Source organism: Carettochelys insculpta, chromosome 29 (assembly GCF_033958435.1).
Source record: "Carettochelys insculpta isolate YL-2023 chromosome 29, ASM3395843v1, whole genome shotgun sequence".
Taxonomy (NCBI): domain Eukaryota; kingdom Metazoa; phylum Chordata; order Testudines; family Carettochelyidae; genus Carettochelys; species Carettochelys insculpta.
The window spans coordinates 11,984,900-11,997,829 of record NC_134165.1 but is presented as its reverse complement, the minus strand read 5'-3'; the positions used below and the strand labels follow the sequence as shown (position 1 = coordinate 11,997,829).

General features: G+C 62.2%; 1 protein-coding gene across 2 annotated transcripts in view; it reads right to left on the bottom strand.

Moving 5' to 3' along the window:
- Positions 1–12,930, bottom strand: part of RARG (retinoic acid receptor gamma) — a 57,475-nt gene that overhangs the window by 26,522 nt on the left and 18,023 nt on the right. Inside the window, exon 1 of one of the 2 annotated variants that reach the window (XM_074979494.1) lies at positions 1,147–1,440. The exons of the other annotated variant lie outside the window; for it this stretch is intronic. Coding sequence (XP_074835595.1) covers positions 1,147–1,297 — 151 coding nt within the window. The 5' untranslated portion in view covers positions 1,298–1,440. Of the gene's footprint in view, positions 1–1,146; positions 1,441–12,930 lie in introns of those variants that run through there. 2 annotated transcript variants of the gene reach the window in all.

Genomic DNA, 12,930 nt, shown 5'->3' with positions numbered 1-12,930 from the left:
ATGGGAACACTGGGGGCGGCGTGCTGGGAAGCTGACCAGCCCCCAACCCCCTCCCTTGCCCCCACCACCAAGGAAGAGTTAAGTGCCCCACGTTGGTGCCAGGAGGGGGGCGCTGGCTTGGCAGGGCGGGGCAGGGCCGGCTCTGAAGTGAAGCCTTTGATCTGGGGGGAGCTGCGCAGGGCCCCGATTTCCTCGGGGAGCGCCCCACGCCGTCCCTACGCCCGTCTCTGCCCCGCTAGGTGCCCAGGGGTGCGCCTGGGCGTTCTCCCTGCCCTCCACCCGGCTGCTGAAAACAGCCTGTTCCTCAACTTGTAAACAGTAGTGGCGGCTGCCAAAGGCGGAGAGATTTGGCTGCCACTCAACGCCAGGCAGCCTGGGGGCTGAGAGCAGCCCAGGCGTCCGGGGGACAGACGAGTCTTTCCCCAGCCCCTGCAGGCCCACACCCCGGCCCTGCCCCCGGGGGAGGGGCACAGGTGAGGGGTTGACCCCACAACGGGCCCCCCACACCGCCGGCCAGGGGGCTCCTCTCCCACCTCGCCAGTCCCTCATCCTGTTTGCTCGGCTGGTGGATCGCTGCCAAATTTCCACATGTAAAAGAAAGGGGGGAAAAAAAGTCCCCGGCTCTGGCTAGGGAGGGCGAAAGAAACGACCCGTCCGGCCCTGCTCCCCGCCACCTTCCCCAGATCCCCGCGTTCCCAGGACTGGCTTCCAAGCGCACCCTCAGCCGTCCTGTGCCGCTCCCCCGGGGTGTTGCGTTCGGGCGCTAAGGACAAAGGGGGGTGCCCGGGCCCACGCGCCCCCACCCCACGAGCAGGGTCTCGCGTGGGTGGGGACCACGCCGCGCCCCACCCGCCACTTGGCACCAAACTTGGGTGCTCAGCGGCGCCAACCCGCGAAGCAGGAAACGAGGGAAGCGCAGAGCCGTGGCCAGGCTGCGGGCGCCACGCGGGCTCCCCGCCCCACTCGACTGGCTACCCACCGCCACGCGTGCGCACGCCCGGCCAGCGGCAGCAGCCTCCCCCGCCGCCACCCGGGGCGCTCAACCAGGGGGCCGGGGCGCGCGCAGGGAAACCCCAGCCCCAGGCGTGACCGCGCCCCCCCCCACGCGTGACCACCCTCCACCCGCCTCTCCCTTCCCCCACCTACATTGCAGGCTGGGCGGCTGGGGCCAGCCGAAGGGGTCCAGCGCCCCGAAGCAGGGGCTGAGACTCGCCTTGCGCAGCATGCAGGAGCCCGGGTTGGTGACATCGAAGAGCTGCCGAGGCGCCACGGCAAACGCCTCCACGCAGTCGTACATCGCGGAGGGGACGAGGGTGGACCGCGGCTGGGTGCGGGAGAAATCCCTGCTGCGTCCCGCAGAATAACCGGCGGGGGGGAAGCAGCAACTGCGGGGGCCAACCGGGCCACCCCAAAACGCCCGGCTCTGCCCAGCGCCGAGTGCGGGCCGGGTACCTATTGGAAAAGCAAACGCCTCGGCGCTGGGGGTGGGGCTCGGGGCCGAGGGGCGTGGCTACAAGCGGCAGGCCACGCCCGCCCACCCACCCACACGCGGGCTTTCGGGCACACCCACGTGCACAATCACAGCAAACACACACTGGCAACCCCCGTCCGTACACAGTCTCTCTCTCTCACACACACACAATCATTCTTTCCGTTCCACCAGGCCTCCAAGGTCTCTCACACAAAAATGTCACATGCAGCCACGCAGCGTCCCGCCTTAATCACCCGTTGATAAGCAGTCTCACAACCCATGGCATGCCCAGTTACACACACAGCGTTCTGCGGTGTCACACGCAGTCTGCCCTAGTGCCATGCGCGCCCCTGGAGCGTCACCCACAGCCTCAGCGTGCATCGCGCACAGTTTCAGTGTCACAGGGTCAGGTGTGCGCCCAGGCTCACACGCACACATTCTATGTTTCACGCAATCTGACACACCCAGTTTCTCAGTGTCACACACGCACACAGTCTCACTGCCTCGCGCAGCTTCACACACGCGCGCAGTGTCACAGACAATGGGGTCTCAGTGTCACGCACACTGTGTCAGGCGTTCCGTCTCTGCACGGTCTGTCTCGCACACCCAGCCTCACTGTCGTGCACACCCAGCCTCACATGCACTCACCATCGCTCACACTTGTCATGCACACGCGCTCACCCAGGCACATACCCACACACACCGGGTTTGTGTTGCTGTTGGACGCAGCCCCCCGCAGCCCCTGGGCAGCAGGGGCTGGAGGTGGCAAAGCCTTGACCCCTTAGGCGCATGTACAGCTCCCCCTTGTGCCAGCCTACCCCCCCAACACACAACCCAGCTGCCTGCGCATCCCTTCCCGCCCCCACCCTCGGGTAGGGCGCAGTGATGCATTCCTGTGGCTTGAAAATCTCCATTTCCTTTCAATCTCAGATGCCTCTCAGTAAAAATAAGATACGCCTTCCCCCCCTCCCCCCCCAGTGCCTGGCCTGGCTCGGCTCAGCCTCCCCCTTTGCTGGCCTTCCCCACCTCTGCTGCCTGGCCTGGCTTGGCCTCCCCACACCCACCCCTGCTGCCTGGCTCGGCCTAGCCTGTCCTCTCCCCGGCCTAAGCCAGGCCAAGCCTGGCCCCTCCCTCCGGCAGCCTGGAGTCAGCCTCCCCCCCGGCTTCCTGGGCTGGCCCAGGCTTCCTCGGCTGCCTGGTTGGACCAGCTTCCCCCCACGCTCCCAGTCTGCCACTGCCCCCATGCCCAGCTTCCCATCCTGGCTGCCTGGGCAGAGCTGGCCTCTCCCCTCTGTTAGCTGGGCAGGCTGCCCCCGCCCCCCTGCCCATAGCTACTGCCTGGGCTGGCCTGGAGCCTCCGATTCCCCCTGCCCCCCACTCCTTGGGGGGCCGCCTGGCTCTCACCAGCTCCCATGCTCTGCCACCTGGTGCCCATCCCAGCTCCCCCCAGGCCTCTTGCTCCACGAGCTGGGGAGGTCCCCTCCCCTCCTCTGTCCCCCCACTGGCTGGTCTGCCCTCCCCCCCTTCCCCCACTGCTGGCCTGCCCCCCTCTGCCCCCCTGGTTGGGCTGTCCTCCCCTCCACAGCTTCCCCCCTTACTGACCAGGCTGCCCTCCATCAGCCACCTCCCCACTGGCTGGGCTCCCCCCCCACATCTCCCCCCAAGCTGGCTGGGCTGGCCGGTTCCGGCAGGCCCCTCTCTGCAGGCTTAGCTAGCCCCTCCTCCCTCCAGGTTCCCCCTCCCTGGCTGGCCTCCCCCCCAGCTTCCCCCTTGGCTGGCTGGGCCAGCCTGGCTCCCGGCTCACTTGCTGGCTGGGCCAGCCTGCCCCCCCAGCAGCTCCCCTCCCTTTCCTTCCAGCGCAGAGGCAGAGCAGCGAGCTCCGCTTGAACTCTCCGAGAACCCCCTTTGGGTACTGTAACCTTCAACTGACCCAGCTCCATGTCAACCCTTCCCTTCCCTGCCTGCAGCGTGCCGCGCAGCTCCGACAAGGAGCCGCCAGGACACAGGGGGGGCCCCCGCCTGCTTCTGCCGAGCCCCCGGGGCCTCTGCACTGCTGCCCCCCAACCTAGGATGGGGCCACGCACACCCCTGGCCCAGCCACTTCTCCCATCTGGAGGGGCCAGCTCGGAGGCAGGGCTGGGGAGCGCCAGTCTTAGAGCCTGAGGCCCCGGGTCCCTGGGGGCTGGCGGGGGAGGCTATGTTGGCGGAGCCGGGTTGAAAGGCGGCTTTCAGCGAAGGGAAAGTCATGGCTATGCCCCACGGCCCCTGCTGCCCCCCAGTCCTGCTGCCCCCTCATCTCCCCATCACCCCCACACCCCACCACGGGCAACTCATCGTCCTGTCCTGCCCTGTGCTCTGCCACCCCCTCCAACCCCTTCAGAAATCACACTCCCCCCGCTTCCTGCAAAGAGGGGAAGGGGGATTCACGGGGCTGGGGGGGTGGCTGTGTGCCTCCGGAGGGGCAGCCACGTGGCTTCTCAAGCCCCACGAGCAGGCGGCTTCAGCAATTTACAGTTGCCTGGAAAAAATAAACCATCAGTGAGAGACGGACCCGCCCTGGGAGCTGGCCACTGAGACAGAAGTGGGGCCCAGAGCCCAATGTCTCCTGCCAGGGGGTGAACATCTGTAAGGACAGCAAAGGGAGCATCGATCTGCCCTTTGAGCAGGAAAAAACTGCTAGATCTGGGATCAGGTACCCCCCACCAGGCCCTCCAAACTTCCCCCCCCCAGCATCAACTCCCCTCCCCCAGATCTCATGAGGGGGCAGAATCTCCTGTACTCCCCACATCAGCTCACCCCAGCAGAGCACCCACAACTCTGGCTGGTAGCAGGGTATGTCTGAATACTGCCCCTTCCCCTCTCCCCGCCCAGCCTTAAATCCACAATGCGCCCTGACCTGGCAAATGAGGTATAAAATAACGCACACATCATGGCGGGACAGGGGTTATGTGTGTGCGCGCACACACGTTGGGGGGAGCGCGACAGGTACACGCGCATAGTGATCTGTCCTGCAGCGGGCTGCTGGGTGGGGCATGCCACGTCGGGGCTGACATGCTCGGCAGGCCCCAAAAGGGTTTTTCTTTCCTCTTTCCCTTTCGAATGCATTTGCTGAAATCCAAAAGGTCCCAATTAGCCTGACCCGCCTGCCCGGTAATTAAAACCAGAAGCTGCTCGGCACAAACCCCGGCTCTGTGGAAGGCCTGAGCGCGGAGGTGCAGGCCCCCGCTCCCCTCCCAGGCTCACACAGACTCTATTAAGCCTCACAGACATTCCCTCACTCCCTAGGCGCAGAACTCACCCGCTCAAACTCTCCAAACAGCCCCACGTCAGGGGTCCTGTGCCAGCTAATTTTGGGGAGGGGGATGCAGAAGGACCCCCGCCCACGACTGTGATAGGCTCCTTCAGGCTCACCCCAGTTGGGCTTTTGGGCATGGAATGGAGCCACTAATGTGCAGAGAATCCAGAGAATCTTGCCCCATGGCTGCGTGGCCTGGGTGTGTTTCTGTCATTCACGCTCCTTATGTCACAGGCCATGCTTGGGTATGCAATTGCTCAAGACGCTCTCAGGCCAGAGGCTCCAGCACTGGTGGGAACCATCTTGGTTTAATTAACCTAACACGTTGAGGGAGATTTTTGCTCCATGATTCACTGAATTCACACTTGTGTTGTTTTGGCACTTGTGTGTGTGAGTTACACGGGGCATCTGTCATGGCACACTCATATTGGTGCATTCTTGTGGTACAGCTGGCCTGTCAAGGCGATGCGTGTGTCTGCACATTTTGTCGCTGCATGTGTTCCTGAGTAAGTGTGATGCCTAGGTGTGCATGCTTGTGTCCGGGCCGTACACGTGGCTTTGCACGTGGCAGCATTCCATACGGGCTTCTGTGCATGCAAAACTGTACGTGATGCGTCAGGGTGGCGCATGGTGACACCTCTGGGTGGTGTCTGTGCGTGTGTCGGCTGTGTGTGGACGTGTGAGAGCTCTGCGTGTCGGTGCACCCATCATGCTTTGGTGGTGTGATATGATCGTGTGAGCACCACGCACGTGTCTGCGTGTGTTTGGTGCCACGCTGCACACGTCATGGTGCTGTCTACTTCTGCCAGTGCCCACGTGGGTGTGCGCTGACACCAGGGCTGCCCTGCAGGCTCCCATCTGTTCAACATGTGTCACTGCCTTCGTGCTTGCATCCCCGTGGTACGTGCTTGCCTCGCACTGGCACGCACAGGCATACGGACGTTTGCGCCCATGTGCTGCGCATGTGTTTGGGCTGCAGAAACATGGATGTTTCTGTCAGCCATAGCGTGCGCGTGTGCATGTGCAAGGGGGGGAGGGAGATGCACAATGTCTGTGCGCAGGCGCACGTGCTTGCGCATCTCATGTGGACACGCGTGGCATGTGCTTGCCCGCCTGAGCTGCATGGCATGAGCACCCATGTGCGGTGCGTGTGTGTAGTGTGTGCAAAGCCTCTTGGGGTGGGGGGGGTCAAGCTTATGTGTCTGCGGAAGCAAAGATCCTAGTCCCCACTCCCTCCCCGACAGCCCCTGCATAAGGCCAGTTGACATGCCTTGGCTCAACCCCCCGCCAGCCTGCTCCGCCGGATCCCTCTCTGCTCGTCTCCCCCCAAACCCAGCCGCTGCCAAGGAACTGGGACCCCGAACCTCCACAACCGTGGTGACTCAAAGATGGGGGAGGGCAGGGGCCTGTGTGAAGCCGTCCCCCATGCCCGCTGCAGGCAGCACAGGACCAGAACGCCCCTCCCCGCCAACTGCGGCAATTAAAAGTATTAGCCTTCTAATGTTTCACGAGAACCAGATGTGCGGGGCCAGCCTGGGTGGGGGTGGGGAATGCGGCATGGGGCAGGCGAGCGAGATGCCATCACTAGGGTCCCCTGCAGCCTTCTGCCAACTGGCCAGGAGCCCCCAGAGCGGCTGGTAGCAGATGCCTCAGAGACACTACAAGTCCCAGCGTTCAATACCTCATACCAGGCAGGCCACTGGGACTGGTGCATGCTGGGAGTTGTAGTCTCCCTGGGCTGCCCTCCAGCTGTGGACTACTGCATAGGACTCCTGGGGGGCCACTCCAGGGCAGTGAGCGGGGCAGATTGTATCTGCAGCCAGCACCTTCAGAGTCAGCTTTGTGGGTCACAGTGTCACCCCAGGGCGGGGGGACGGGGAGTAGCTTGGCTTTACCATGTACCTGGGTGTGGAGAGTCACTTTGCCCTACCACTTCCAGGGGCCGGCTGAGGGGGCACATGGCGGGGATGGGATGCCGCTGGGAGGGGGTATGCCTCCCCTGCCCAACCACCAAGGCTTCCTTGCTTGAGGCCAGCCCTTGTCCCCTGTCTCCCCAGCCCAGCTGAGCTGTCCATGCCTGAAACGAACCCCTCGTTGTGCAGCTGGCCGGCTCCCGCGTGCCCAGCTGCCCCAGGGCTCAGGCTGTGCTGTCACCCTCTTTCTTCCCACGTCCCTCCCTCCACAGCAACTTTTCTCTTCCTGTGTCTGACGCCCCCCAGCCGTCCAGCTCCCGGCGAGATACAGCCCAGAGCAAGGGAAAGGAGCAGGCCCCAGGGACTGAGATGGCAAGCGGGGACTGCAGGAAGGCAGGACGCCTCCCCCAAGTGACCTGTGTTTAAGGATATTATACACACACACCAACCTGGTACCTGCACAGTGGCTATGAACTTTTGCCCCATTAGCAATAGCCCTGCGGCTGGGGGCGACCTCCACAGCTGGTGCTCCTGCCCCACTCTGCACAGCGCTCCCTGCTGGGACAGGCTGGGGCTGGCGTAGCAGGGAGTGTCCCCGCAAGGGCCAGTGCTCCTGCCCCACGGCGCCCCCTGCTGGGACAGGCTGGGGCTGGAGTAGCGGGGAGCTCCCCACACAGCCAGCGCTCCTGCCCCACGGCGCTCCCTGCTGGGACAGGCTGGGGCTGGAGTAGCGGGGAGCTCCCCACACAGCCAGCGCTCCTGCCCCACGGCGCCCCCTGCTGGGACTGGAGTAGCGGGGAGCTCCCCCCAGGGCCAGCGCTCCTGCCTCCTCCCCTGCAGAGATGCACATTTCTGAGAAGCAGAGTCACTCTGGCAGCCTTGTGCAACCGTGCGAGTGGACTGATGTCATCTCTCCCACAGCCCAATCAGGTGCCAGGCCAGACTTGCCAGGCCTGTCCCTGGGGCTTGGTGCATCCTGCCATCTGCCACCCACCCCAGCTGGACAGCCCCAGGTGACACCCCGCCCCTCACCAGCTGCGGTGGGTCCGGGAAGCAGAGCCTGCTTGCAATGGGCTGGATTCCTAGCAGAAGGGAGGCTGGCATTTCCACTTCCTGTTGTGGTACTCTGACTACTTCCTGCGCTGGCCACATGGCCCTGTGCCAGGGCCTTCCACCAGCCAGCCCTGCACGCCGTGCCCCACCAGGACACCAGCTGCTGGGAGTGACGCACTCAAGGTCTGGGAAGAGGAACCCGACACTGTCAGCAACCAGGGAACATCACCCGGGCCTGCCTCCCTCTCCTCCTCAGGATGGGCAAACAGCGATCCACAGTCATGCACGTTTATTCACGAGTTGGGGTCACTCCCACGTGCAGCACCGCCGCATGCTTCACACGCTCACCGACACCTGTCACTCGATCACTATCACGCTCATTCACAATCATACCCTCATTTAGAGCTGCACCACCAGGCCCGCACACTAAGCCCCGTGGTGCTGGAGACCCTCCATTGGGCTTCCCCTTGGCCCTATAATCCACAGCCAAGAATCTCCATCTCCACCAACCTTCTCTGGCAGATCACAACCTCACAGCCCTGCCCAACTGAGCCATTGCCAACCTACGCAGGTACCACACACAAGGTTCGCCCTGCAGGGCTCCTTCACACAACACCCAAGCAACTCTGCCCAGGCACGGCAAACCCCAGAGGGGCACTCCGACTCCAGCGCATGACCGCTTGACCCTCTCAGCTCCCGTGGGGGAAACTGAGGCACGGTGCCAGGGGAGGGGACTGATTGCAGGCCAGACAGTGAGTCAACACCCAAGCTGCAGTGTGTGTTGTGAACAAGACACGAGAAGTCATGCTTCTGCTCTACTCTGCGCTGGTTAGGCCTCAGCTGGAGTATTGTGTCCAGTTCTGGGCACCGCAGTTCAAGAAAGATATGGAGAAATTAGAGAGGGTCCAGAAAAGAGCGACAAGAATGATTAAAGGTCTAGAGAATGTTACCTATGAAGAAAGGTTGAAAGAACTGGGCTTGTTTAGTTTGGAAAAGAGAAGATTTTCGGGTGACATGATAGCGGTTTTCAGGTATCTAAAAGGGTGTTGTAAGGAGGAGGGAGAAAACTTGTTCTTTTTGGCCTCTGAGGATAGAACAAGAGGCAATGGGCTTAAACTGCAGCAAGGGAGGTTTAGGTTGGACATTAGGAAAAAGTTCTTAACTGTCAGGGTGGTCAAACAGTGGAATAAGTTGCCAAAGGAGGTTGTGGAATCTCCATCGCTGGAGATATTTAAGAACAGGGTAGATAGATGTCTATCAGGGATGGTTTAGACAGTACTTGGTCCTGCCATTGGGACAGGGGGCTGGACTCGATGGCCTCTCAAGGTCCCTTCCAGTCCTAGTATTCTGTGTGTAGTACCCAGAGGCACTGAGACCTCATCTGGGGTGAGTGAAGTCTCTGCTCTACAGCCACAGCTGAGAGCCAGCTGGCCTTTAGTTCACGTGGTAGAGTGCAGGGCTTTAGACCCTATACGTGCAGGTTCTATTCCTAGGGCCGGCAACCCGGGTCTGTCAGTGTTACATACGATTTGATGATTTCTTACTCTGTGCCCATGCTGCTAGGCCACCCTACCCAAAGGGCTGTTTAGCAGTGCTCCCTCTAAGCTGAGTCCTTGGGCAGCTGCCCAGGAGAGATTAAGGTGCTGGCTTGTGGATTAGCCCAGCTGCCTCCCTGCCCCAGGGCCCACAGCCTTGTGTTTCTACTGGTGATGGTGTCCACACATGCTTCAGCACACAAAACAAAATTAATTACGCACCTGGGTGGAAAAGTCAAGAGGGAACACTGCTGCTGCCTCTGTTTGGCTAAGGTTCCCCTTCCCCAAGGGTAAAGAAGCCACCAAGCTCCACCTCAGAGGTGGCTGCATTTCAGGGATGCTCAACACCACGGGGTCACAATGACCAGGATCCTTGGCAGGAGGTCAACGTGAGGGCCCCCACGCAGGTGGAGGAGCTGGGGTACTGGGCACTCTGTGGCTGCTCCTCTGGGGGTGGGGGAGGCTCGCTGCGGCTGTGGGTCTGAGCTGGGCTCTCGCTTGTGCATGCACCAGCTCACAGGTGGGGGGGGGGCAGCCCCCTCTGGAGCCAGCAACCACCCCAAGGCTTCTTCCCACAGCCCAGCCCCAGGGATGCCATAAACGCGCCAGCTGTGAAGGTCCATGTAGTGAGACCAGAGGAATGACAGCACCAGCAGTCAGTGGAGCTGGGCAGCCCAGGGCACAGGAGGTGGGGAGGGGGCAATTGGGAGCCAGTAATAACCATGTCTCACGTTCCTGAGACCCCCCCCCCAGACCTCTGCCTGCAGCAAAGGGCCCCTGTGAGACCCTGCTCCCCAGCACAGCACCCCCAAGGAGCCTCCGCCCCACTCCCTGCAGCACAGTGCCCCCTAGTGCCATGCTGGGGCCAGCACTGACTGCAAGGGGAGAGCAGTTCCCACTGAGCACCCTCCTGCTCCATGTTCCTTGCAGCACAGCACCCAGGCTGCCAGCGCAGGCTATGCAGGGCCAGCAAGCCCCACACTCTCTCCCTGCAGCATTGCAACCCCTCACATCACAATGCAGAACTGAGACTAGGCCCTTTGGTGCGTGCAGAGCCCCCCCCCCCCACTCCCCACAATGAATCACTCCCCCCCCCCCCAGCTCTGGTTCTAGGGCAGGGTCTCCCTCCCTTCTCCTGAACACAGGCAGGGCTGCTTAGCTTCACAGCTGACAGGGAGAAGGGGAGGCATAAGCTGAGCAGCCAGGGCAGGACATTGGGCAATGGGGCATTTGGCAGTGGGGGGATCAAGGATCCCCCTGTCCCCATTCTGCATTCACAGATTCAGCCTTTGATTGCCCTGGGGGCCCATTCCCTGCTCTGAGCTTTACTGGGGACCCTGCAGTGGGTGGTAGGGCTTCAGCCGAGTGCACCTAGAGGAGAGGTGCTGGGGGAAGCCATGGGAGAGGATTTGTAGCGGAGGGGCCATCTGGGGGTTTCAGCACCGAGGGGGTCAGGGTGATGCAAACCTGTGTGGGCAGCAGGGTGATTCCCCTCCATTCAACCACCCACGGGAGAGGGGATTCCAACGCAGCAGCTCAGCCATGCTGGGCACCAGGGCAGGCAGGGAATTGCTCTCCTTGAAAAGCAGAGTGAGGAAGTCCTAGTGGGTGGAGCAGGCGCTGGGATCTGGGGCTCCTGGGATCTCTTTTACTCCCTGCAGACTCACAAAGCAATACCATAAGAGGCAGCACATTGCTGCAGGGAAGCCATCGGCAGGGAAGTGTACAGAACGGCTGTCCCCGCTGGGCAGTGCTGCAGGGAAGTTCGCAGCACTCCCGTCACAGCTGGGCACTGCTGCGGAGAAGCCTGCAGCACCGAGCACTGCAGCGGGGAAGCTCGCCGCACACACAACCTCGCAGGGCACTGCTGCAGGAAAGCTCGCAGCGCTAGAGTGCCCGCTTGGCACTGGCAAGTCATGGCTGCAATGCAGATAGAGGACCGTGTTAGCAGCTGCCCTCCCTCGTCTCCTTAATACCAGTAGCCAGCACGTGTGGAGGAGCTGGCCAGCGGAGGAGGAAAAGCATCAACATAAAGCCTGGAGGAGATGGAGATAAGGGGCGCAGCGCACTCTCAGAGCCGGGAGTCACTCCCTCCCCATCCCCACTGCCAGCGCCAGGCCCTGCTCCAGCCTCCCAGCTCCTGCGGGGCGTCTAGGGTCACTCGGAGGAGACACATACGCTGCTTCTGCGCCGGCTGTGCCGACAGCCCACAACCTTGGGGGGTGGGGGAAACAAACCAGCCACGTCGGGCAGCAAGTGGGAAGCCTGGGGGAGGGCTGTCTAGTGGCTAGAGCACTGGGCCAGGAATCAGGACCCCTGGGTTCTATACCTGACTCCTGCCAGTGACCGGTAAATTACGGCCATGCCCCGTGCCTCAGTTTCCCCTCCCACCTTGGTTCGTTTCAACCATGGGCTCCTGGAGGCCGGGGCTGTCTCTCATCCTGTGCAGCTCCCAATGCGACAGGGTCCCCTCAGCCAGGACCTCAGGGTGCTGCTAGAATATTAACAACAGCGCCTTCCCCGGACACTATCCCTTGGGGTGCTCTGAGCAGCAGCAGAGCCACTCCTGCCATGCTGAGACATCAGGATTGCTGTGCCCAGCAGCAACGCTTGTGCCAGTGGGTAGAGCTACAAGAAGCAGAGGATTAGAACAGGAGGCCCAGGATTCATGGAGTCTCTCTCCAGCTGCAGGTGGGTACTGAGACCCAGTGGCTAGAGAAAGCTGGCCTGGCTGTCAGGACTCCTGGGTTCTAACTGGAGTCCTGGAAGGGAGTGAGAGCTAGTGGTTAGAGCAGCAGGAGGTCTGCGACCAGTGTTCCCTGTAAGCTGAGCGCTTGGGCGACTGCCCGGGAGAGAGTCAGGTGCCTGCCAGCTGGTTAGCTGAGCACCTACTGCCAGCAGCCTGTGTTTCTATTGGTGGTGCACATCCCCATGCACCTCACTTCACAGAGCAAAATTTATTCTACACACAGATGTAAAAAAATCACAGGGACTTCTGGGTTCTTCTCCCAGCCTTCTCACTGACGGTGTGTCCCCCCAGCCCCCACCAGCCAAGCTGGGCTAGCCCTCCCGCAGGGGGCTGACTTAGCTCACACTTCTGAGGTGCTTGGAGATCTTGGGGCCCCCCTAAAAGTGATCGGACCTGAGGGCAGGGAAGCCCAGGCGCTTCCAGGGGGGCTGGGGCTGGTGTTCCCGGGGGCATCTCTATTCCAGCCACTACGGCTTAAACAGGCCTGAAAGACGGGAAAGTTAACACTAACGAAAACAAACCACAGGGTACAGGCGGCCGCCAGCTACCCCCTCCCCCTGCGGCTGACTGGCTGCCCCCCTCGCACTCCCGGCGGGGTTCACTGACAGGCCAGTATGTTGGGGCTGGGTTGCAGCCGGTTCCCCCTGGAGATCCAGGGGCTCATTGCACTCAGGGGCTCCCTCCCCACGCCCTCTGCCCAGCTCCTGGGGATGCTGCAAATCGGGGACCCCCCCACACACAACCACTCCACTGGGTCACCCTGATCCCTGCCGCTGCGTATTCACAGCAACCAGCTCCTGGCCCCCCTGGGGATCCAGGGGTTCCCACTTCACCACGGGCCCCGTGGAAGATCCTTTCCAAGAGACTGAGGGTGAAGGAATGCGCCTGTTCCCCGGAAGCCCTGCTGCGCACCC